Source organism: Culex pipiens, chromosome 3 (genome assembly GCF_016801865.2).
Source record: "Culex pipiens pallens isolate TS chromosome 3, TS_CPP_V2, whole genome shotgun sequence".
NCBI lineage: Eukaryota > Metazoa > Arthropoda > Insecta > Diptera > Culicidae > Culex > Culex pipiens.
The window spans coordinates 175,243,428-175,267,701 of NC_068939.1; the positions used below are offsets into that span (position 1 = coordinate 175,243,428).

At 37.6% G+C, this 24,274-nt stretch overlaps 1 protein-coding gene across 5 annotated transcripts in view; it reads right to left on the reverse strand.

Moving 5' to 3' along the window:
- Nucleotides 1-24,274, reverse strand: part of LOC120419245 (putative transcription factor capicua) — a 74,391-nt gene that overhangs the window by 25,260 nt on the left and 24,857 nt on the right. For 3 of the 5 annotated variants that reach the window (XM_039581903.2, XM_039581900.2, XM_039581898.2), the window contains exons 4-8: nucleotides 20,131-21,383; nucleotides 19,726-20,056; nucleotides 19,272-19,393; nucleotides 7,407-9,641; nucleotides 810-1,238 (exon numbers count right to left, since the gene is read on the reverse strand). In XM_039581903.2, the coding sequence (XP_039437837.1) occupies nucleotides 810-1,238; nucleotides 7,407-9,641; nucleotides 19,272-19,393; nucleotides 19,726-20,056; nucleotides 20,131-21,383 (4,370 nt within the window). The remainder of the gene's footprint in view (nucleotides 1-809; nucleotides 1,239-7,406; nucleotides 9,642-19,271; nucleotides 19,394-19,725; nucleotides 20,057-20,130; nucleotides 21,384-24,274) is intronic. The other 2 variants (XM_039581899.2, XM_039581902.2) reach the window with 2 other exon arrangements.

Consider the following 24,274-nt stretch of genomic DNA (forward strand, 5'->3'; position numbering starts at 1 on the left):
TGTTGGATTAATCATTATAATTGATTGCTTGATATGGTTCTGGTTGAGGTTGTTGTTGTTGCTGCTGTTAGTGGTGGTGGTGATACTATTAGAGTTAGTAGAAGAAGTGGTGGTAGAAGTGGTACAAGTATTAACGAGCAGCTTCTTGGGCGTTCCGGCGTCACTCTGGTGCTGCAGCAGCTCGTTCAGGGAGGCCTGCGTGAGGACGATGATGCCACCGCCGTTGGTGGACGGCGTCGTCGTTACGGCCGGTCGAATCGTGGGCCGTTCGATTAGGATCGTTTCGTACACGACGCCGGCGGCGTCCTTTTCCAGCTTGATCTTGCCGATCAGCGGCTTGGCCTGCGGCAACTGCTGGCCGGTTCCAGTTCTGAAGATGACCATGCTGCTGCCGTTGGTGGCGGCGGTGCCGCCGTTTGCGGTCTGCGTTTGCACCACTGACGGGACAGTTACAACATTCACAACATTCAATGGCTTGTTATTGGCGACTGAGGATTGCGTGGTGTGCGCGTGATGAGCAATAGTACTGACGCTACTGTTACAGTTACTGTTATTATTGCTATCGTTATTTACAACATGAACAGCGGAAGAAGTAGAAGTAGTAGTAGTTTGGATGCAGAGTGTTTTGGATGAGGAAAGCTCATGAGTTGAATGTTGATGGTTAACATCTAGATGAGTTGTTGTTGTTGGAGGATGGTGAACGAGATCGTTATCATTGATATTAGTAGTTGTAGTAGTATTGCTATTGTTATTATTATTAATATTACTCTTCGTACGACTAGTGCTCACAACATCCATCAATATTTTACCTTGTTTCATGCTCATCACAATAGTGTTGTTGTTGTTGTTGTTGTTATTGCCGTTAGCATTGCTTGTACCGCTAATGTTAATGTTGTTGGTGTTAGTAGCGTTAGCACCGTTAGTACCGTTTACGTTCGCGATCGTGTAACAGATCGGGTTCAAACTAATCGATTTACATTGCGACTGAGGTGGAGGCGGCTGCTGCTGCTGCTGACTTTGGTGCTCCTTGATCGAGGCGGTTGAAAAGTTGAAAATGTTACCACCACCGTTCGTGGTGACCACCTTGCCGTTGTTGTTGTTGTTGTTGTTATTGCACATGTTGTCCGTCGGTTCCGATTTGATGGCGGTCGGAGTCGAGACGCCCTGGTACTGGTCCTGCTGTTGCTGCTGCTTGGCGATCGTTTTCGGGCTCTGGGGCATCGTCTTGAAGGCGCCACCTGGGGGATTTTGAGGGAAGTTTAGTGCTTGAATCACGAGGTTGAATAAATCAATTATTTAAAAAAAAATCAGGAATCAAACATCAGAAAATTTAAATTCAAATTTTTAAAACTGTAAGTATTTAAAGTTTAAGTTATATTTACTTTGTTCTTTTGAATTTCAAATCATGTGATTTTACTTTGTATTTTGTAAATATTTGCAAGTTTTTTTTTAATTTAAATATATATTTTTTTTCAAATTTAGGTTCAAATCTGGAGTTTTCTTTTAAAAGGTCCAATAAACCAAATTTCCAGTTTTTGCTTTTTGGGTGTTTTTTGAAACCGCCTTGAGTCAGGGGTATTAAAAAACACCCAAAAAGCAAAAACGGAAAATTTGTTTTATTGAACCTTTTCAATAAAAACTCCAGAAATCTAGGTTGATTTAATTTCTTTTAAGTTTTTTTTAAATTTTTAATGAAAATAAAAAAAACTCTTAAAATTTCTTAAATTTAGAGTCTCAATTAAAATTTTTTAAATTAAAAATATGAAATTTAATTTCAACATTTCAAAATCCTCAAATTAAAATATTTAAAAAAAATAAAATCTAATTATCTAGTTCGATTTTTGGAGATGATTATCATAAAATTTTACATAAGAATCTCATACTTGACAATGATCCGCCACATTTTACGCCACCATTTGGCGGAATTTTGAAATTTTTGCTTTTCTCCATTAATTTTTTTCAATTTTTCCCATGCAAACTTCAACGATAAAAAGCGACCCTTAACCCTTAACCGATTTGGCTCAAAATTGGAACAGTAACTTATTTTTACCTAAAGAATCGAGCCAGGAGGTATCTCTCACGATTTTCCAAAAAATATTTTTTCTTGTCACCCTAATGTACATATTTGTAGGTTAATAAGATGTGATTTTTTCAAACTCAAGGCATTATTTTTATTCTATGCATTTTCTTTTTTTGTACACCTAAACAATAGATTTTTTTTGAAACTTTGTTACCTATCATTTTTTTATGTTTTTGAAATTTTATATTTGTTTTTGAAATTTTGTTTTTATATTAAAATTGTTTAATATTTAATGCAACCATTAACAAAAGAATATTTTCTTTGTAGTTTTTTAATGTTTAAATACAAGTTTGTATTTTTCTACATACCATCTACACCAGCGATTCTCAACCTTCTTCTAGGCCGGTACCCCCTGCCATGTAAATCAAGTAGGCCCGGTACCCCCGTTGAGAATCGCTGATCTACACAAATTGAGAACAGGGTGACCACTCAAATTCCATTTTCAAATTCCCGACTTTTTCCCGACTTTTTTCCAGAATTTCCAGAATGCTCAAATGATAGGCATTTCTTATCTAAAGAATGATTTCAAACAAAAAACTTTCTATAAGAACAGTCAATATGACCCAGCGAAAAAAAAATCACAATGAATTTTGAAAAAAACCAAATATAGGCATTTTTTTGTAAATACAAAAACTAAACAATAAATAAAAAAAAACACTTCAAAAATGGAATTTCATTATTATGATTCAGAGCAGAAACACAAACAATTAGTCTTTGAAAAAAATAATCGAAAGTTCAACAATACTTCTAATCTCCATGTTATTTTTTAAATTGACAAATGTATAGTTTTTGATACTTCGTTTCAACTGAAAATGACAAAAAGTTAAAGATAACTGAACTTATAATAGCGTTCCTATTTTTTTCAAAACTGCATCATATTATAAATCAAAGAATGATTGAAACACTTCAATATTTTCTTTATGTTTCCAAAACGGAAAGAAGTTTTTCAATTTTGGATTTTATTCGATATTTAAGTTTTCCAAGAACTGAAAATCAAGCTTTATCTATTTACCCATACTCACAAAAAAAAGTTCAAGGGCAACATTTGGAAAAAAAATATTTTAAATTACTAAATAAATTTAGTTAAACAATTAAAAATATTCACCAAAAAAAAAAAAAAAAAACGATGACAAACTCAAGTTGGAATCTGTTACCAAATATCCAATTATGTGACAAAATGTTATAGAATCGTAATTCTAAGCTGGCCATTAGGCTCTATTTTTATATTAGTTTTTCATTAACTTTACCTCTTGTTTGATGAACAAAAATTAAAGCAATCATTTGATTCATAAAAAATATTATGAAAATCTGTGTCAAAGACTCCAATATTCATTAAGATTTTGAATGCCTTTAAAAGCTTTTCTATACTCAAATATATTGAAATAGTGAAAAGAACCTTAAATTTAAAGTAAGTTACTAAAGCAGAAATGAGTGAATTCAATTTGAAAATTTTACAAAATATTACAAAATTATTCACGAGTTAAAAAATAATTTTCAATCAAGTATGCTCAGTATTCCCGACTTTTCCCGACTTTTTGACAAAAAATCATAAATTCCCGTCTTTTTCCCGATTTTTGGCGGATTTTGGCGAATTCCCGACTTTTTCCCGACTTGAGTGGCCACCCTGATTGAGAATCTAAATAATAAAAAAACCTAAACAAAAAAAAATTAAATGAAAAAAGGAACCGTTACATACATTGAAAAACTCTAAAAATAGGTTAATTACAAATCAAAAATGTTGAAGTCAAAAATGTAATATAACAGAAATTCCCCACGAAAACAGCACGATTCGAAAAAAAAGTTCTCCGATCGAGCTCAATTTTCTTCTGGGGGATCCTTGGCCGAAATAATTAGACCCTTATTTTTTTGTTTGGCAATTAGGGTGACCTACGCCGTGTTAGGGTGGTTCGAAAAATGGCAATTTTCGTCGATTTTCGCAAAAACCACTTTTTTCAAAAAATCCTATCTTCGCGCCATTTCATCCGATTTTAGCTGTCCTAGACGCAAAAGAAAGGTGATTAGTTTGGCTATTTGGGAAAAATAGTAAGAAGATTCAAAAATAGCTTAACATTTGAAAAGGTCGTATGAAAATTTAAAATGCTGTTTTGAAGGTCTCGGGACCAAAGAGCCTATGTCTGAAAATATTTTTATCGGATTCCTCGGAAAATTTCACATTACTTATCAAAAAATGGTGTAGTTATGTTTTCGATGCTCTGAGATACGATTTTTTGAAAATAAAAACTGGATTTTTCGACGCGCCACGCGCAAAAATGGAAAAATGACGAACACGGGAAAAAATCGACTTTTTTCACTAAAACTGCGATAACTTTAAAATTTCAGAGATGACCTATACATGTTAGGGTACCAAAATTTTCGTAATTAAAAGACGCAACTATTGGTACCATAACATCTATAGGTCATTGCCGAAATTTTAAAGTAATCGTAGTTTTAGTGAAAAAAGTCGATTTTTTCCCGTTTTCGTCATTTTCCTATTTTTGCGCGTGGCGCGTCGAAAAACTCAGTTTTTATTTTCAAAAAATCGTATCTCAGAGTATCGAAAACATAACTTCACAATTTTTTTATATGTTATGTGAATTTTTCCGAGGAATCCGATAAAAATATTTTCAGACATAGGCTCTTTGGTCCCGAGACCTTCAAAACAGCATTTTAAGTTTTCATACGACCTTTTCAAATGTTAAGCTAGATTTTTGAAACTTCTTACTATTTTTCCCAAATAGCCAAACAAATCACCTTTCTTTTGCGTCTAGGACAGCTAAAATCGGATGAAATGGCGCGGAGATAGGATTTTTTGAAAAAAGTGGTTTTTGCGAAAATCGACGAAAATTGCCATTTTTCGAACCACCCTAACACGGCGTAGGTCACCCTAATGGCCAAACAAAAAAATACGGGTCTAATTATTTCGGCCAAGGATCCCCCAGAAAAAAAATTGAGCTCGATCGGAGAACTTTTTTTTCGAATCGTGCTGTTTTCGTGGGGAATTGCTGATAAAATAAAAAATATAGAAATATGAACTCAAAAAAAAAAAAAAAAAATTATTACAAAACTCAAAAACGGCAAAATTTTAATTAGATTGTTTAGTATTAAATTAGTTTGTTTTATGTATACTAAAATATTGGTATAGATTTTAAAACTTTGAAATTCTTAGAATTTGAATATTTTTTTATTTAATATTTTTTATCATTATGTTTTATAATATTTTTTTTGACGGCGGGTGCAAATATGATTTGCTTCGGTGTTTGTCCCCAGCTGTGGAGACACCCTAAGCTATAACTACAAATTTGCCGAAGACATCAAATCGTTCAGAAAATCCGTTCTCAAGATATTTTTTTTTTGCACAAAAAGGCTATTAAAATGTCCAAAAATCTGTATCTTGGAAACAGTTTTTTCAATCGGAAAATATTTTTTGAAAAATGTTATTTTTGGAAAAACTTCATTTTTAAAATGCAAAATAAAATTTTCAGTCTTAAAAATCAGGTATTTCATGAGAAAAAAAAAACACTGCAAAAAATATTTTTGAAAAATAATCAAAACACAAATCTTACAATTGTCGTTTTTGTCTTTGTTCATATTGGACTGTTGGTTGCTGAGATAAAGCCTTTTAAAATTCAAATTTTGTGGCAAGTGGATTTCAGGAGTTTTTTTTTAAAGGTCCAATAAACAACTGTTTTTTTCCTTCGGAATGTTTTTGAATACAGTCTAGACTCGATTATCACGAATCACAATTTTTTTTCGATGTCTTATTTTTGATGGACGAGTTCAAGTATGTTCAAGTTCAACCAAACGGGACCACGCGGTCGCTTCTTACAAATTGAGTTGTTTCCATGTATTTTTAGATCTTCATTCTATACGTATGCAAATAACTCGCATAGGCATTTGGAAGGTGTTAGCTCTGCCGAGCTTCGGAGACCCATTTCTACGCTGGCTAGCCGAGCGCGAGGTACCTCAGCTTTTATCGACAAGCCCCGCCCTGAAGAACGTTTGCACCAATCGGGTTCAAACGTTATTTAGAACTTCCGAACCCTTGTCAAATGGACAAGGACCCAGCGCGTATATAGTTGATAGCAACAGTATTCCTAATTCCATTCATAGCTCACCAAGCCGTGATGGCCTAGTGGTTAGCATTTTTGCTTACCAATCCAAAGGACGGGGGATCGAACCCCGACTCAGGCGACTTTGATTTTTCGTTCATGTTCAGAGTTTCAAGATTAATATTTCCTATACTTTCTCGTTGAGAGCAGATGGGAATCGAACCCAGGACCATTCGCTTAGAAAGCGAACACCGTAACCAGTCAGCCACGGCCGCTCCACATGGACGAGTTCAAGTATGACCCTAAACTACAGAATTTTTAAATCCAAGATGGCGACTAAAATGGGGATGCTGAAATACTGTTTAAAAGACAATCAACTATTAAATTTTGACTAAAATGGGGTCGCAGAACTCTAATTTGATGTTAAAAGTAAGAAAATAAAAAAAACAGGGTTTTTTTTTGTTCATGATTCGATTATGCGAAGGCCCATGCAAACCTTCGGATAATCGAGTCTGGACTGTACCCCTGACTCAAAGCGGTTTTGAAAACGCTCAAAAATCTTTTTTTTATTTTGTTGTATCTTTCAAAAATAACTCTAGATTTTTCTCAGTGCCATCAAATTAGGCCGCATTATTACCAACGTGAATTGCTAGTTTTTCGATGTTTAAAAATAAACATTTCGTTAAATATTTGACATATTTCAATAACAATCTATCTCAACATTTTTTAATGCCAAAAATAAGTTTTTTAAATCTAATCTAATGCTGGAAAGTCTTGTGATAAGATTACGCCTCAAGTACTTTTCTTGTCATTATTAATAACTGCAGTACATTCGAGAACACCCGAAAATGTATTACAAAAATTAAAGCGGCCAGCCCTACTGCGTTGTGTTTAACGCAGAGAGGATTCTGAGAACGGATCACATTTCCCAGAATCTACAGGGGAGGAAGAGTGCGTGGACATACCGTACCAAACGCTCCAGTTAATGATTGCATTGGTGTTGTGTAGAGTGTATAAAGTGTAGTAATAGCTTGAGTAATAGTCATTTTATAACAATAAAAAATATTAAAAGATTACGATTAATTGATTGATAGCAAGCCACGTCTTGTGGGGCAAATCGGGACAGCTATTTTAGCAATGTTGCAGCCTAACAACATTTTCTAGTGGTTTCTGCTAAACCAGGTTCAGAGCATCATTTCCAAATTCGAACCTTTCAACTGCTCTCAAACTGTAGTCCCGATTTGCCCCAGTTGACGGTAAAGTAACCCCAAACTTACCCGTCGGCTGAAACGGCGACACCCCGATCGGATTCTTGGGACTTCCGTACGAGTAGCTGAGCTGAGCAGAGTGATGATGATGGTGGTGGTGATGGGAATACCCGTGGTGCGTCCCATCCTGGTGCCCTCCCGCTCCACCTCCTACCCCACCGTTACCTCCCGTTCCTGCACCACTTCCCGCCTGCTGCTGCTGCTGCTGCTGGTGCGAAACCGGCGGCGGCAACAACGCCACCTTGATCGGTTTCGGCTTGCACGTGAGCGGATCCGACGGCGTTCCCGGCGCGGACGACCCATTGCTCGCCGTCTTGGAGTAGTCCGTGGGGACGTTCTGCTGCTGCTGCTGGGCCGATGAAACCAGTGAGTCTGAAACCTTGATTTTGTAGTCCGCGGCGTCGGTGTCGGCCACGTCCACGTCCGAGTCCGAGGCGGTCACCTTTTCGGCGCACTTTAGATCGATTTCGACGGTTTCGGCGATCGGGGGAAGAAGGCCGTTGGGCAGTCCGGACGAGGAGTCTTCCGCGATGACCATCTGCTGCTCGTCGTCGGACATGGTGGCGTCTTCGGTTTCGGGAGCGGCCGCCGCCGCTGGGCGAACAGTGTTGTAGGGGGCGACCGTGATGGGGATGTTGTCGGAGGGGGGTTGCTGTTGGTTGGGGGTTGTTGGGACGGTTTGGGTTGAGGGTTGGTGTTCCGAGGGGGTGGTGGGGCTCTTTTCGTCGAACGAATCGTTGCCATCGAACGAGTCCATTCGGCCGCGGCCGTCCTTTGCGGAGGAGGACGATTTGCGACGATCTTTGGAGCACCATTTCCACTCAGGATGCGCCTTGAAGTGGGCCTCCTTGACCTCGCTGGCCAGTTCGTGGTATTTGGTTTTCTCTTCCGGCTTGAGGGCGTACCACCACTCGCCGAGGATCTTGCTGACCGTTCGGTTGTCCTGGTTCGGATGCTTCTGGTGGACCAGCGCTCGGTGCCGCTTCGAGAAGATCATGAACGCGTTCATGGGTCGTCGGATTTTGGCGTCCTTTTTGTTTAGGGGACTTGGCGGAGGTTGGCTATCCTTGGAACCTGCTCCTCCTCCGGCGGCCGCACTATTGGCCGCTTGCAGCGCCGCACTGCAGGACTGAGTTCTTCGCTTGACCAGCGAATCGGCTTCAGCCTTGCTGCTGGCCGTACCGCCCCCTAGATTCTGAGGTGGGAATGTCCCCGAGCCGGCCTCGATGTCCATCCCGCGGAGCAGCTGGCCTCCGGATCCGGACCCATGAAATGTCGGGTTGTTGTTGGTTTGGTTGCTACTGTAGTTTGTGTTGTTGGCGTTGGTTTTCACGGGCTCTGCTTCAAAGACATCATCATCTCCCTGGTCGTCGTCGCACTCGTCATCGCCGGCGGCCGACGGTTCCGACGGTGGCGGCGTGCACATCTTGACCGTCGGCGACGCAATAATCGTGGTCGTGGCCGCCGTTGCCGCTACCTGCAGCTGCTGCGAGGCCGGCGGATAGCCGCCCGACTGGTGGTGCTGCTGCTGGTGATGGTGGACGTACGCCTTCGAGGCCGGCGCGTGGATTATCGGAAGTAGAGTATGCCATTGAAAGATCGAACCCGTGCTAATGCCGTTTTTTGGCACGGTCACTGGTTGTTGTTGCTGTTGCTGGTGCTGGTTCTGCTGCACAATCGACGATTGCTGAATGTGGATCGTTTGCTGGGGTTGAGATCGAACCTGTTGCAGCCCCGGATCGACAATCACCTGCTGTTGGCTCGGAAAGGTCGCGTACAACCCCGCCGGATGTTGCTGCTGCTGCGAAGCCGACGCCGAGGCCGGCGATATCCGAATCACGCTGGTGGCGTGGCCAGTCGGAGGCAACGATACAATGGGCTGGTGCGGGGGAGGTTGGGCCGGCCTCAGCAGTTCCGGCCGGATCAGTGGAGGCTGTTGACCACCAACGACCATGCCCATCCCTGGACCAACACCGCCCATTCCTTGACCCTGCAGGCCACCACCCCCGTAGATGTTCGGACTGGGCGTGTTCGTTTTGAACTTTCCTCCGCCGCCGCCGCCGCCGTGGGGATCCGACGAGGACGGGGCCGCAGGACTACCGATGGGCATAAACACGTTCTGCCGGTTGCCGATCGTCACCGGGGATTGGGTGGTGCTGGCCAGGGCCAGCGGGGACGAGGCGTGTCCCGTCGGCGACGAGAACGAGTTGCACGGGGTGGCCGAGCGCGAGCTGCTGAGCGACACTGTGGGAATAGATTGGAGAGAAGAAATAGAAATTATTTTATAGGTCTAACTTTTCTCTCAGGCAGAAATTCTGTAATGAGAGAGGCATAAGTTGCAGCTAAACCGTTCCAGTACTTTTACCCTCTTTTACCTAGTTTATTCTCTCTTCTGCTGGTTAGCTTCTTATGAAAATATCCCTCCTGCTTTTGCAGAACCTCTGCAAAAGAGAGACTCTTACAAAAATTTACTGTTTTCAAAAAATACCATATTTTCTAAAATTTTTAGAAAAGTCCAGACCCGATTACATGAAGCCTCGTTATCCAATGACCAAATTAGCTATTTTGCGTCATTGGTTCACCCATACAAGTCTCCATACAATTTTGGCTGCTGTCCATACAAAAATGGTATGTAAATATTCAAACAGCTGTAACTTTTGAGTGAATTTTCAGATCAATTTGGTGTCTTCGGCAAAGTTGCAGGTATTGTTGAGGACTTTTGAGAAAAAAATAGGTACACGGAAAAAAAATTGCAGATTTTTTTATCAACTTTTTTTTTTTAATAAAACTCAATTTCCCAAAATACGTATTTTTTTGATTATCGAGATTTTTTTATATGTTTTAGGGGACAAAAATCCGCAACTTTTGAGCCATATAGAAGCATGGTCAAAAAATCAGCCGCCGAGTTATGAATTTTTGAAAAGATAGTGATTTTTGGAAAAAATCGAAGTTTCATGCAAAAACAAGTTTGACATTATTTCTTAATGCAAAATTGAATTTGCAATCGAAAAGTACTTTACAGATTTTTTGATAAAGGGCTCCGTTTTCAAGATATAGCCACCGAAAGTTTGATTTTAGCGAAATATTTGAAAATATTTTGAGATTTTTTAAATCAAGACTAGCATTTTAAATGGGCGTAATATTCAATGTTTGGCCCTTTTAAAATGTTAGTATTGATTTAAAAATTTTCAAAATATTTTTTTCGAAAAGATCGGAAAATTTCACGAATGTTTCATGTATTAACATTGATAATCGGACCATTAGTTGCTGAGATATCGTCATTAGAAAATGGTGGGTTGTTTTGGTGAGATTAAGAAAACTTCAATTTTCGTGTTTCTTTTTCTTAAAGCGGCTCTATCTCAGCAACCCTAGGTCTTCAATGTCTCTTAGACAATTTTATAGCAAATTTTCTGAACTTCTCAAAAAAAATATTTGTAGAAATGGTCACTATTTATAAAAATTGAAAAACTGCAAATATTTCGCTAAAATCAAACTTTCGGTGGCTATATCTTGAAAACGAAGCCCTTTATCAAAGTACTTTTCGATTGCAAATTCAATTTTGCATTAAAAAATAATGTCAAACTTGTTTTTGCATGAAACTTCGATTTTTTCCAAAAATCACTATTTTTTTCAAAAATTCATAACTCGGCGGCAGATTTTTTGACCATGTTTCTCTATGGCTCAAAAGTTGCGGATTTTTGTCCCCTAAAACAAATCAAAAAATCTCGAAAATCAAAACATACGTATTTTGGGAAATTGAGTTTCAGTGAAAAAAAGTTGATAAAAAAAAATCCGTGTATCTATTTTTTTCTCAAAAGTCCTCAACAATACCTACAACTTTGCCGAAGACACCAAATTGATTAGAAAATTCACTCAAAAGTTACAGCTGTTTGAATATTTACATACCATTTTTGTATGGACAGCAGCCAAAATTGTATGGAGACTTGTATGGATGAACCAATGACGCAAAATAGCTTATTTGGTCATAGGGAAGGCCCCCACAAAGTTTAAGTCAAACATTTGATGAAGATATTTTCATATTTTTTGGTTTGAAGCTTGTTTTAGGGTCAGAGTTAAGGTGTCAAATAAGGATCTTTACACAGTAAAAAAATCTTGGTAATATTACATCTGTGGAGGGGTACATCTTTAATGTCATAAAAATGCGTAATTTTAGCTCTGAAAATGTGTAATTTTCCACTTTTCTGATGTTATGCCACTTTTTCATTCTAAATTGAGGTAAAATTACAACATTAAAGAGGTAATATTCAACCTTCAAAAATTACACCTTTCAAATTTCCTGTGTAGTAATAATCCGATTAACAAAACTTATGTTGATAAAAGATTAACACATGAAAGTGAACTTTTTAATTAAGCTGAAAAGTATCTTTTAAGGAACACATTTTTTTTTCCTTGGTAGAACGTTTCGTTATGTTTGAAATTTCTGGACACCTCATCTTGTTTAATCAATTATTTGAAAATCATTTTGTATAATGAATGTCAAATCTGTGCTTTAGAATAATTTTATAATATCTTATTTATATGCTAGAGTCAATCTAAATAAATAAACGAGAAATGAGCGTGCCTTTTTAAGACCTACAAATGCCGTTCCTTGAAAATTTATTCTGAATTTTATGTTCAATAACCTAAAAAGAGTGTCTGGGATTCTAAGCAAATTAAGACACCTTAAATGCTAATCAGCCTTTTTTTTAATCGGGAATTTAATCAAAACTAGTTTTCTTAAGAATCAAGCTATGATAAAAACTAATAAGCTGACAACATTAGATGAGTCCCTTTCGTGAAGAAATTTTCTTCAAAAGATTCAATCCAATTGGCCTGTGCCAATTTCATCAACAATATTAAAGATCTACCTTTACTTTACTGAGCTACCTGTTAATTCCTAATGCTCATGAATGAGCGAGCACGGCTTCTGGCTCACTCGCTCATTCGCAACCCTGGGGGTATTCAAAAACACCCAGAAAGCAAAATAAAATTTTAATTAATGATTTATTAAAAAAAAACTCCAGATTTGTATTTGTTTTAAGCGTGGACAATCACCAACCCTCTAAAAGTGTCCACGTGGTTTATGGATGACCTCTTACTTTTGTTGATGAAATTAACAGCAAAAAGTAAATACAATCAATTCTAGAGTAGATGTGGCCAAAAATGTGCGAGCCGCTCAAAGAGCCGATTCACTGAAAAGAGCGAACGAACCGTGGCTCATAAAAAAAGAACCGCGGTTCTTTTTTAAACTTCGGTCTTTTGAAAGAACCGGCCCAAGTTAGCATAATTTTTGTAATAAATATAATTTATTGAATTGGGTACTAAAGTCCTATGTCAATTTTTATGTACAACGGTAAAAAACACGATTAAAAACCATTTCTGATCACTTTTTTTCATTTTAATGCAAAATTTTTTTTTGACAAGACAACATTTTTTCGATGGATCAACTATGGTCCCCTTGGAACGAGCTGTCAAGTAGGAGCTTTTCTGTCAAGAAGGACCGCGAGGTTAATTTTTCAAAATTGATTTAAAAATCCATTTTAAACTCTTTGTGCTCGTACAAAGGGTCATTGTACTCAGAAAAATAAGCTTTATCGCTGTAAACAATAATATCAGCAATCTAAGCTTCATTTTAGGACCCAATTTCCGAAAAATGTTGTATGAAATTTGTTTTTGAGAATTGAAAATGCAATTTCAAATATTTTAATGCCTATTAAAAAACCCAAAAAAAAAAAAGATTTTTTTAAACAACATGAAAATATTTTTCACTTGACAATATAAATTTAAGTATTACCGAAAAACAAATTTGAGCATTTCAAATTGCATAAAATTATCAAAAATCTTCTGAATAGTTTTGAGATATTGAAATCAACTTTAGCGTTTATAGACATTATCGATTCAATCAGAATGTAGAAAAGAGTTCACAGAATGTTTTCTCCGAATAAAATATCAGCATGAGTTCAATTCTTGCAGAAATTGGCGCAATTTTAAAATTAATAGCAATTTTTCCAAATCCTAGATTTAAGTTTGGATGCCATTCAAATACTCGAATGTCGATGTCGTGTAGAAATCTTGACATAGAGACCGCCAAGACCTATGGTTTTCAAGGACATCTTTTCGTTTTCAGTTTAATTTTTTTTTATCAAATAATTTGTAAAAGTCCAGTGTGAAATAACTTTTTAAATCACACGATTCCTAAAAACAACATTTTCATCAAAATTTTGAAAAAGAGCGAAAGAGCCGTTCAAAAGAGCGGCTCTTTTTAATGAGCGAACGAAAATGAGCGGCTCCTAAAAAGAGTGGTTTTGCCCACCTCTATTCTAGAGTGTTTTTAAAGGTCCTATAAGCTATTGTGTTTCATATGTTTACAGGACTATCAAAAAAACTCTAGAACGACCTCCTAAAGTTTCAAAAAAAAAAAAAAAAAAAGAAAGACAGAAAAGGGTCAATCGGTTTTTTTCACAGTGCATCCCCGTCGAGTCGCCATTTTGAAAGCTCATTTTCTTCAGTAGAATCGTGACGCGCGTTTTGATAATGGTGTGCTGAGTTGTCAATGTGTGTGTAATGGGTAGCCTCATACAGACTCAAGTGCTGGAGACATTCGCAAATGATCGTTCTACATTTCTTTTTGCTAAGAGCAGTGACTTGGGCAAGTAAAATCAAAATTAGTTGAATAATTGATTACAAAACAGATGTTTATTATACTTACTCAAACATCTGATGTACAGCTCGGCCCCGGTTTGCAAATCGTTCAGATTCATGTTCAGGTAGTTCATCTTTGTTTCGTACACTATTCATCAATTCACTACAAACTGGGAAGAAAGGGGATTCAATTTTTGCCAATTGAAAAACCACCACTAAATCGATCCCAGTAAGCACTGCCGGAACACTTCGGACTAACTTTAGATCACACTTCGCTAACTACTTAGTCACAGTAGGCTGCCCGAGGTTCCAGCCTCAACGAAATGTGGCTTATGAATAAGAAGGGATGATTTTCACGCAAGTAGCTGCTGCTGGTGGAATGTGTGTGCGTGTGTGTATGAATAACGGAAGCTCAAAAGGCCTTTTACTCTCTCACAGCGTGTCGATGTGTAAGTGTTAATGAAATGTTTAGGAGTGTGCGGCGTTCTTTGGAATCCTACGGATTAGAGACCTGAGCCGGTAAAATTTAAACGACTTGTTTTTGAAACCGCCTTGAGTCAGGGGTACTAAAAAACACCCAAAAAACAAAAACTAAAAATTTGGTTTATTGGACCTTTTCAAAAAAAAAACTCCAGATATTTTTTTCTCTGCGCCAAAATATTTGATTTTTTAAAAGGTAAAAAACAAACTCATGTTGCACAATTTAATAAATTTAATCAATGCAATGTTGGGACATTTTGATCTATTTTAGAATTATTTTTTAAAATCATTTTTTAAAAATGATTTTTACAGAAGAAGCATGAATGGGATTTGTCTTGATGTTTCTAAGTTTTGGGTTGTTTTTTATGGCCCAAAAAAATAAATTATTTAATTTTTGGTTTTCGAGCGGTTTTGAAATCCTCACTCAAGAAAAAATCAATACCGTAATCTGGGGTGAATCGGGACTACAGTCTGAATAGGGACAGCAGTTTTTAGAGCACTTAAAGCTTTTAAATTTGGAAATGGATGTACACATTTTGTTGGCCTGAGTCTGTTCTAACCGAAACCAACCAGAAAAATCAAAATATTGTGCTCCTACTTGGTTAAAACTGCTGTCCCAATTCGCCCCATGTGTCCCGATTGACCCCAGTTTACGGTACAGTTAAAAGCGAAAAAAAAAATCTGGAGGATTAGCAACATTCAATATTTTGATGTTGCAAAACAATCGGTAATTCCAGGGCCCCGGCGATGGCCTGATATGAGCTACCGAACAACATTGTCAATATGGCGTTGTTGTTTACCAACGTGAAGTTATTTGGGGACAAACCGAAAAAAAATAACTTTTTTTTTGTAAAAATTTCTATAATCGTTTTGTACTAATTTTAAAGTCTTACAAAATAAACAAAAATTGGTTAAATTCTAAAAAAATAGATTAAAATATTTCAATTTAAAACGCGTTTATTGCGATTCTAAGCGAGATTATATATTATGTAGGTCCGTGTTCCATATGAACATTTGGTTTTATCATTGCTGATACACAGTACTTGATCGGTAACTGGGCGTTGTTTAACTGGCCTGCTTTAAAACTGGGCGCTCAATAACCAAAATGACCGAGGGGTTAATGGATGCAAAAATCATATTCAATAAATAAGATTTTTTTTCAAACTTTTGTTTGAATCAAGTTACAATTAAAGAAAAATGAAAAGTAAGCATAGTAAATAGATTTGAGTAACTTTTATTTATATATTTCATCTGGAAAATATTATGCATCGGTGGTCCCCTCGTTATTTTTTGTTCAGCCCAGTTAACGAGCAACATTCGGAGACTGGGCTACGTTCTCAGCCCAGTTACCGAACAACTACTGTATAGCTATTTGAAGTTTAGCAGTTAGCAGAAAAATATGTATTCAGAGTCTTCAACTCTTACTTCAGACAGACGGGGGGCAAATATGGGTTTTTATCATTTTTTGTTCTCGTTTACCTTCAAAATCAATAATTATGTGTTGATTCATGCCTAGAAATGCTATAAGTTTATTAAACTATTTAATCCTATTGAAAATTTCAAAGAATTTCATTTTTCGAAAATGTCGAAAGATAAACCATTTGCTACCCGATTTGATTCCCACCAAATTTTCTCTCGAGTTTGCCCCCGAGTCTCCCACGGCGCGTAGCAAAGCAGGTATCAAATTTGATCTCAAGTTCATTTGTAGAAGAAAAATATGTGTCGGTACCTGTCGGGTACTCATTTTCTGATACCCGACAAGTACCGGCAAGCCGGTAGCAAAGTTTTGAATGCGTGTTTCGGAGATTTTTGTATGTCTGCACTTGTGTATGATTCAAAAATTCAAAAAAATCAAAAATTTAAAAATAAAAAAAATCAAAAATTAGAAAATTTAAAAATTTAAAAACTGCAAAAATTCAAAAATACTAAAATTTAAAAATGCGTTTAAATAACTTTTTTTTTTCAAATATTCAAAAATTTAAAAATTCAAAAATTCAAAAACTCAAAAATTTAAAATTTTAAAATTTCAAAAATGCAAAAATTAAAAAATTCGAAAATTCAAAAATTCAAAAATTAAAAATTCAAAAATTTAAAAATTCAAAAATTCAAAAATTTAAAAATTTAAAAATTTAAAAATTCAAAAATTCAAAAATTCAAAAATTCAAAAATTCAAAAATTTAAAAATTCAAAAATTCAAAAATTCAAAAAATCAAAAAATTTAAGAATTTAAAAATTAAAAATTCGAAAATTCAAAAAGTCAAAAATTTTAAAATTCAAAATTCAAAAATACAAAAATTCAAAAATGCGTTTAAATAGTTTATTTTTTTCAAAAATTCAAAAATTCAAAATTTAAAAATTCCAAAATACAATAATTCAAAAAAGGCCGGATCTCAGATATTTTAATAAAAACGTTATTTTTTTTATTATTACATTTTTTAAAAATATTTTTAATTTTTTTTTTCAATGTTCAAACCTGCAGCCCTAAAGGGTTTCAAAAGGAATTTAAAATTTTGAAAGCGGTATCTCATACTTGTTACGTTTGATCCGGAGAAATCTCTAGAATGATTTACACAAAAACCAATTCACCAATTAGTTCCCGAATCAATTATATTTCAAATTTGTATTTATCCTCGAGAATATTTCAAAAAACTACTACTTAAAGAGGCATTAGACTACGGCAAACAAACAAACACCCCTTTTTTTGACAGTTTGTTTGTAATTGTTAGCAGAATTACGTTTTGCTTTGTTTGCGAGTTTGGCAAATTGTCCAACACGAAAAGTTTGTTTGTTTGTCAGACAATTTTCTGGGGGTCAATGGCCAACATAATTATACTCGTGTTTTTTGGCCCAACGCCGTCCTAGGGCGGTCTCAAAAATTTTCTTCAGCTTTCGCAAAAACAGCATTTTTCAAATATTCGTAACTCCACGCCATTTCAAGTGATTTTTTAGCTATCTAGGACGCAAATGAAACTGCAGGGTTGTTACGGGAGAGTCGTAAAAAAAATCCGTGCCGACCTAAAATCCGAAACCGCGCAAAATCCACGCCATATAAAAAATATCGCGACCAACATTTAAGAAATTTTATTTTTTAATAAAGAAAAAACTAATTGATTAAAAAAACTCGTTTTATGTTTAAAGGCTCCAAAAGAATGAAAGCAATAAATCCATTTAAAAAAATTCCTCAAGAGACGGTCAAGGCAAGGGCCATGAAAAAAAATCTTCAAAAAAGAAAATACAATATTTAAAAACCTAAAAATTTTACTTCAAAAATATAACCTCAAAATTAAATCAAAATCTAAAATTATAATATGATAAAATTTTAAATTTCGAAAGTCTAAATATTCAAAATCTAAGAATTTTTATACAGTTTGTAATCCAAAATCCTCGCTAAAATTTCACTCCGAAAGAAATTTAATTTCCGATATTTACATTATTCTCATAATTTCAAAATCTCTTACATAAAATAGTACTTAAAAAATGTGCAATTCAAGAATTTAAGAACTAAGAATTTAAAAATAAAAACATTTAAGAATTTACGAATTTAATAATTTAAGAATTTAGGATTTTAGAATTTTAGAATTTATAAGCTTAAGAATACTAAAATTATTTTAGATTTGAGAATTTTTTTCTATATTGTTTTGAATTTGATATTTTTTAGTTTTTAAATTTTGACTTTTTAATTTTGATTTTTTTTAAATCTTCAAATTTTCGATTACCCAAATTTTTGGTATTTTGAATTTCAGATTGCTAAAATTTTGAATTTCGAAATTTCAGATTTTTTAAATTACGATTTTTCGAAAGAAAATTAATATGTATTTTGATTTTTTTTTTGTTATAATAAAAACTATAAAAACATTTTTTTTTCGAATTTTTGAATTTCTGAAACTTTGAATTTGGAATGTTCTGATCTTTTTACTTTCGCCAAGAATGTTTAAATTTAGAAAAAAAAAATTCTTCCGATTAAATTCCATTCCAAAATTCGAAAGTGGAGGCCAGCTTCTGTTACGTCCAATCAAGCTGATATTTGGTGCCCACCAGAACAAGCCCCAATAATAGTTTATGTTACACATTTTAATGTCTATATCTTCGGGAAAAGTTTGTAATATTTGATTTACAAAATTAAAAATTGGATAAATCCAGTATAAAATTAAAAATAAATAAGGTTAAAAATCATTACTCAAAACTCAAAAGAAATTAAGTATTCAGAGCTTAAGAAATGACAAGAAACACTAACTAACATTCCCGTCCCTTAAAATCGAGATCTACAAACTGACATGGCGGGCGCCGTTGGTGGCCAATGACTGTTACCTATTCGCAACTGATCTAGTTTTAGCAATCATGGTGTTTTATCTTTTCGGCGCATTCATACATGCTGTTGATAAGAAAAACACCACTAGATCGTCGAAGCCTATGATCAGTAGTGCTGATTCAGAAAGGATATTACGGTTCTGTTCAGCAACGGAGGGGCAACAATGGGTGGTCTCTCATGCTCATGCTCAGTCAGCATTCTCCAGGATGCGCGTACAGACGTATGTCAAGATAGCACGAAAGGTCGAGCAATATAAAGAGAAAATAACGAATCCCTAAGGTTGAGAATACAGGGGGAGGTTAACAATCGACAAATTCCTCTCAAAGTTTCGCGTTTTTCGGACATTGCAACAATGTTTTACGATGCGTTCAGAAATTGCGTAATATATTTGTTTGCAGTTTCACTACCATGATCTGCTGCACGCGCTACGGCGGCCAACTCACCTAGCATGTTGGCCACGTCGGTCTCCTCCTGGTCGAACCGTCCCGCCACCCGATAGTTGGGCGACGTTTCCGAGTCCCGCGAGGTGTCCTCGTCGAGCTGGGTCTTGCTGCTGGACCGACTGCTGCAATAACGAGAACGAGATTAGCAGGGTGGTTAAAAATCTTCGCGGATTTCGCGATTTTCGCGGCGCGGATTTCGCGGATTTCTGTTGAATGTTCCTGTGGGTCTATCTTCAAGAATACAACGTAGATTTCGATGGCTAGTGAAAATGTTTGTCTAAATCTAGTATTTCCAGAAGAAAGAACGCAAATTTATCTAAATCCTGCTCGGTGAGAGCAATTTAGATTTCCGCGAAATCCGCGAAATTCGCGAAAATCGCGAAAATCGCGAAGATTTAACCACCCTGGATTAGGAGTTCACACCTCCGTCGTCAATTTCACCAAAACTCCGTACCTGTTGAAGTGGTTCGCGGTGGAGCCGGTCGAGGAGCGCAGCGCGTTGCCCTTTTGGCTGAGATGGCGCGAGCAGTAGCCGCGCCGCTGAGATTCTTTCGAGCAGGTTTCGTTCGAGCACAGCCGGCGCCACTGCTTGCCGTTGAACTTTTTCCGGATGCCACTGGGCGTGGACACGACGTCGCCCTTCTTGAAGCGGTGCGGCGTGGCCGCCTGAGATCGGGGCGTGGCCGGCTGAGATCGGGGTGTGCTGCGCTGGTCCAGCAGGCTGGACGTGCTGCCGCGGCTTTGCATGCTGCTGCGCTTGCTGCTGCCTGAGTATTTTTCGTTTTCTGCAAAAGAGAGAGAGAGAGGGCAAACATTGAAGATTATGGCCAACAGCACTACTGCGTTCAAAGCAACGTACCGCCGTCAATTGGAAAACTAATGTCCTCCCGTCGCAACTCGTCGTCACTTTCGTAGTCGTAGTACGAAGGTCGGTTCGCCCCACCGGATGCTCCCAAGTCGTGCGGACTGCCGGCGGTTAATACTGTGCTGGTCGTCAGCTGCTCCTGATGTGGCTGTTGCTGGGAGAGATGGTGCGGATTCTGGTAGGGATTCGCGGTCGTAGCGCCGGATTGGCCGTCGGTTTGAAAGGGCGAAGTGGCGGCCGTTCGGTAGTGTTCCTCGTTGGTGTGCAACGTCGGAAGGATCTGATACATTTGTAATGGCACGTGGGATTGCTGATTGCTGGGATCGTAACGGGATCCGGCGCTCGTAGCCGTTGCGATGCCACGACCTTGCGTAATGCTGATGGTCTTGTACTGCGGCTGGCTGCCGTACATGATGGTGGCAGGTTGCTGCTGTTGCTGCTGCTGCTGCGTCACTCCCGCATCAGTATTGTGGTGAAACGACGTCGTTACCGGACTGGATTTGTTGTTCACTGGGACTTGCTGCTGTTGTTGCTGTTGTTTGCGTGCCCCCTCGACCGCCGCCACCATTTCTTCCAATTCGTCCCACCAAGGTGGCTTCAGCAGACGAATGTCGACTCGTTTCACGAGCTTAATCTCCTGCGGTCCCCCGCCACCGCTGGCCGTGGCCGCAGCCGGCCCGATCAGCTGCACCGAGAACTGCTTCGTGTTGTTCTGGACCTCCTTGACGACGGCCTCGACGTACACGTTCCCAGCCGGATGTGGCGGCACGGTTTGGGCCCGGATGCAAACCCGACAGCCGGCCACCACGTCCGAGGCCGAGGGACACGCGTCGTCGATGATGTCGTAGCGACCCGCGCCAAACACATCCCCGTACGTCTGCGTGCTGCCCTCGGGATAGTCGAACTGCACCGTGACCGTGTTCGACGACGAGCTGGACCGAATCACCCCGGACTCGTAGTAGTCTTTCCGCTTGGCCAGCACCCGGTAGCTGTTGGACCAGTCGCTCAGGTCGATCAAGCTGGACGGGGCCGCACTCGAGGACGACGAAGAAGACGACGGGGGCGTACTGGTGCTGGGTTCCGCCACCGGTGGCGTTCCGGCCAGCTGGTGGGGCGGTGTGCTACTGCTGGACGAACCGTGGTGGACGTTGCTGGTAGATGCCGCCGCCACCGGAGAGCCCACCGTGGTCGTTGGCGCCAACGAAGACGGTGGCGTGGCAGCAGGTTTGTAGCTGTTGACCGGGGAGCTGAAATGAGAAGATGAAATTAAGTCAAGCATTATAAATATTGCATTATTATATTTAATTGACTATATGTCAACACTATATATTACACTAAACTCATCTTACAAAACCAACTATAAAGTAGAGCGTTTGGTACGGTATGTCCACGTATCCTTCCTCCCCTGCAGATTCTGTGAAATGTGGTCCGTTCTCAGAATCCTCTCTGCGGTAAACACAACGCGGTAGGGCTGGCCACTTTAATTTTTGCAATACATTTTCGTGCTTGGAGCATAATTTAATCACAAGACTTGTCAGCATGCTCTGATGAAAGACGTCAATTTAGTAAGCCCGTCATTTACAAAAAAATGTGATCGTCATTTTTTTATTTCAAATTAATTTGATTCGAAATACCTACATCTTTAATTTTTGCAGTTCAATAGGAAAACAAAATGTTTGATTCGCAGTAAGCTCTGATCGGGAACGGTTCACAAAAATTTTTGCTCCGCGTTTTTGTCTCTCCGGTTGTGAAAATTTCCAATCTATTTCGTTCATCTGTTCGATTTTTTTCGTAGATTTTTGTCGGTTTATATCTTGGTTTTTACAATTTACGCGTTCCTGTGGTGTTTGTGATTGCAAGGTGTAACATTTTTGTCGAGTTTTAACGAAATTTGTGTGATAAGTGCTGAAAGAAGTTCGAAGTTCTTCTTAGTGTTTGCCATTGGGTAGAGGAAAAAAAGACTGTTTCTGGGCTGTGAAGATTCTTGAACAATTGAATGGTGGTTTCAAATAAAATAGTTTGAATAATAAATTTGCCTTTTTCCGTTTTTGCATCGCGTCAATTTGTTTATAACGTTTCCATGGTAACAAAACAGAATGTTTGGTACTGTACTAGTGAAAGTGAGCTGCTTTGATGATCGCTGAAAAAAACCCGTCCTCAATATGGCGGCTGGAGTTGGGAAGAAGGTGGTGGTGGTCGAGGGGGGATTGGAGGGGAGGGGGTTGTTTGCCATTGAAAATAGTGTTGGCATTATTTTTTAAGTATGTTTGAAAAAATATGGTGGAGAGCTAAGTGAAAATTAGCGTTTAGAAAAAAAGCTTAACTAATCTTTGTGTAAATATCGACATGTTGTGATAACAGTGAAATATGAAAATTCCTGTATAAAAAAGTGAACGGGTTTAGGCAAAGAGAGGTCCTTGCCCAGAGACCGTGGCCATCGTGCTCGTGAGGCTCGGTTGTGAGCATTCGAGAAGGAACAAGCTGTGACGAGACTATTACTGTCGCCGGAAATCTAAGACCGATCGGGTGAGCTCGTTTTATGTTGATTATGATTGTCCATTTATTTTACACTCACTGCTACTTTCGTTGAGTAAAACTGAGCTCGCGTCATATTTCTGAAAATTTTGAGTTTTTTCGTGTTTTTGGTCTTTAGTTAAAAAAGATCTGGCCCTTCCGCGTTTTAAAACCCGTTCCTTGAATTGTATAGTTCAGTTTTCGGAAAATGATTGTTCCTGTTCTGGAATTCTGGATTTGTTCCTAAATCAAGACTTCGTTGTGCTGGAGATGCATGGATTTGACGAAATTGTGGTTTAAGTTCGAGAAGATCTCCGGAAGGTCAAGATTCCCTACCCCCTCTCCATCGCAGCACTTCGGATTGTAGGAATTCTATTGGCACCATCAAGAGAAAAATCAAGAAAGGGAGTCCAAATCTGCTTCTTTTCTCCCTAGAATTAAAAATTGGGATTGCATGTGTTGAACCTTTCCGGTGAGTTTGTTTCTTTTCTCATGTAATTTTATTTTGCTAAAAAACATTGTGCTTGAATTTTAATTGAAAAAAAATGCAATGATCCTTAAGTGAATTGAATTGACCTTAATGAATGAAAGTTAAACTTAATTCAAACGAAAATAATTCTTAAATTCAAAATTTGTTCTGTTTTTTAAATATTGTTGATTAAAATTAATAAGAACAAGTTCAAGTTACACCCTTTCACAGAAAAATATGCCTTTTTTTAATTGCATAGATTTTCTAAATTGAAAAATGATATTTACACAATCAATATAGATTTAAGAATATTAGTGACAGTAGAGAAAATCATGATTACTTCGATTTGGTTTTATTATATTAAAAATAAATATTAAAAATGCACCGAGTAATTAATTCAGAAACTGTATGCTGCTTGATGAATTCATCAAAAATTTAAGAATTAATTGAGGTTTTTTAAATGTGTTTTATGTTTGATGATTTTTATGGTTTTAAAAAAATCTGTTCAAAGTTTCTGATTATAAAACTATGAAAACTTTTGCGATTCCTTTTGAAAATAATTTCTTTTCCTATCCATCTTTGTACTAATGAACGACTAAAAAAATCTTCATTTTGCCTAAATTAATAAATCCTTTTGTATCTTATTATTTTATTAATTTTTGATGATGATACTTGAGTATTTCAGTTTATTCTACTTAGGAATTAAGTATGCTGTCATATTTTTATATATTTTTTTTGTATCAAATGTTGATTTCCTCAAAATGTTCATTCTCTATTATGTGAAAAACTTTGTCTTCCTGCTTCATTTTATTTTATTTTTTGTTGTTTTTGATGCTGTTTTCTATCCATTTTAGCAACTCAAGAAAACAAGTTTGCAGAAGTTTTTTCGGTGCACTAAGTTTTAGCAAGATTCGATGTTCAACAAAACATGAAGACTATTTCACTTGGTGAGAGCTTTCCATTTTAATACAGGCAACTCTTCATATATTCTAACATATTTACAACTCATTAAAGACTAACCACGCCAATCTTACTATATACGCGGTAGGGTGTTCCCTTGGTCGTTCGCTGTGAGTTGTGGATTGCCTGCTTCTCTAATGAAGGTTCGACTAGGGGGGCATGCTTATTAATTTCTCGTCGCTCCATACCCTCAGT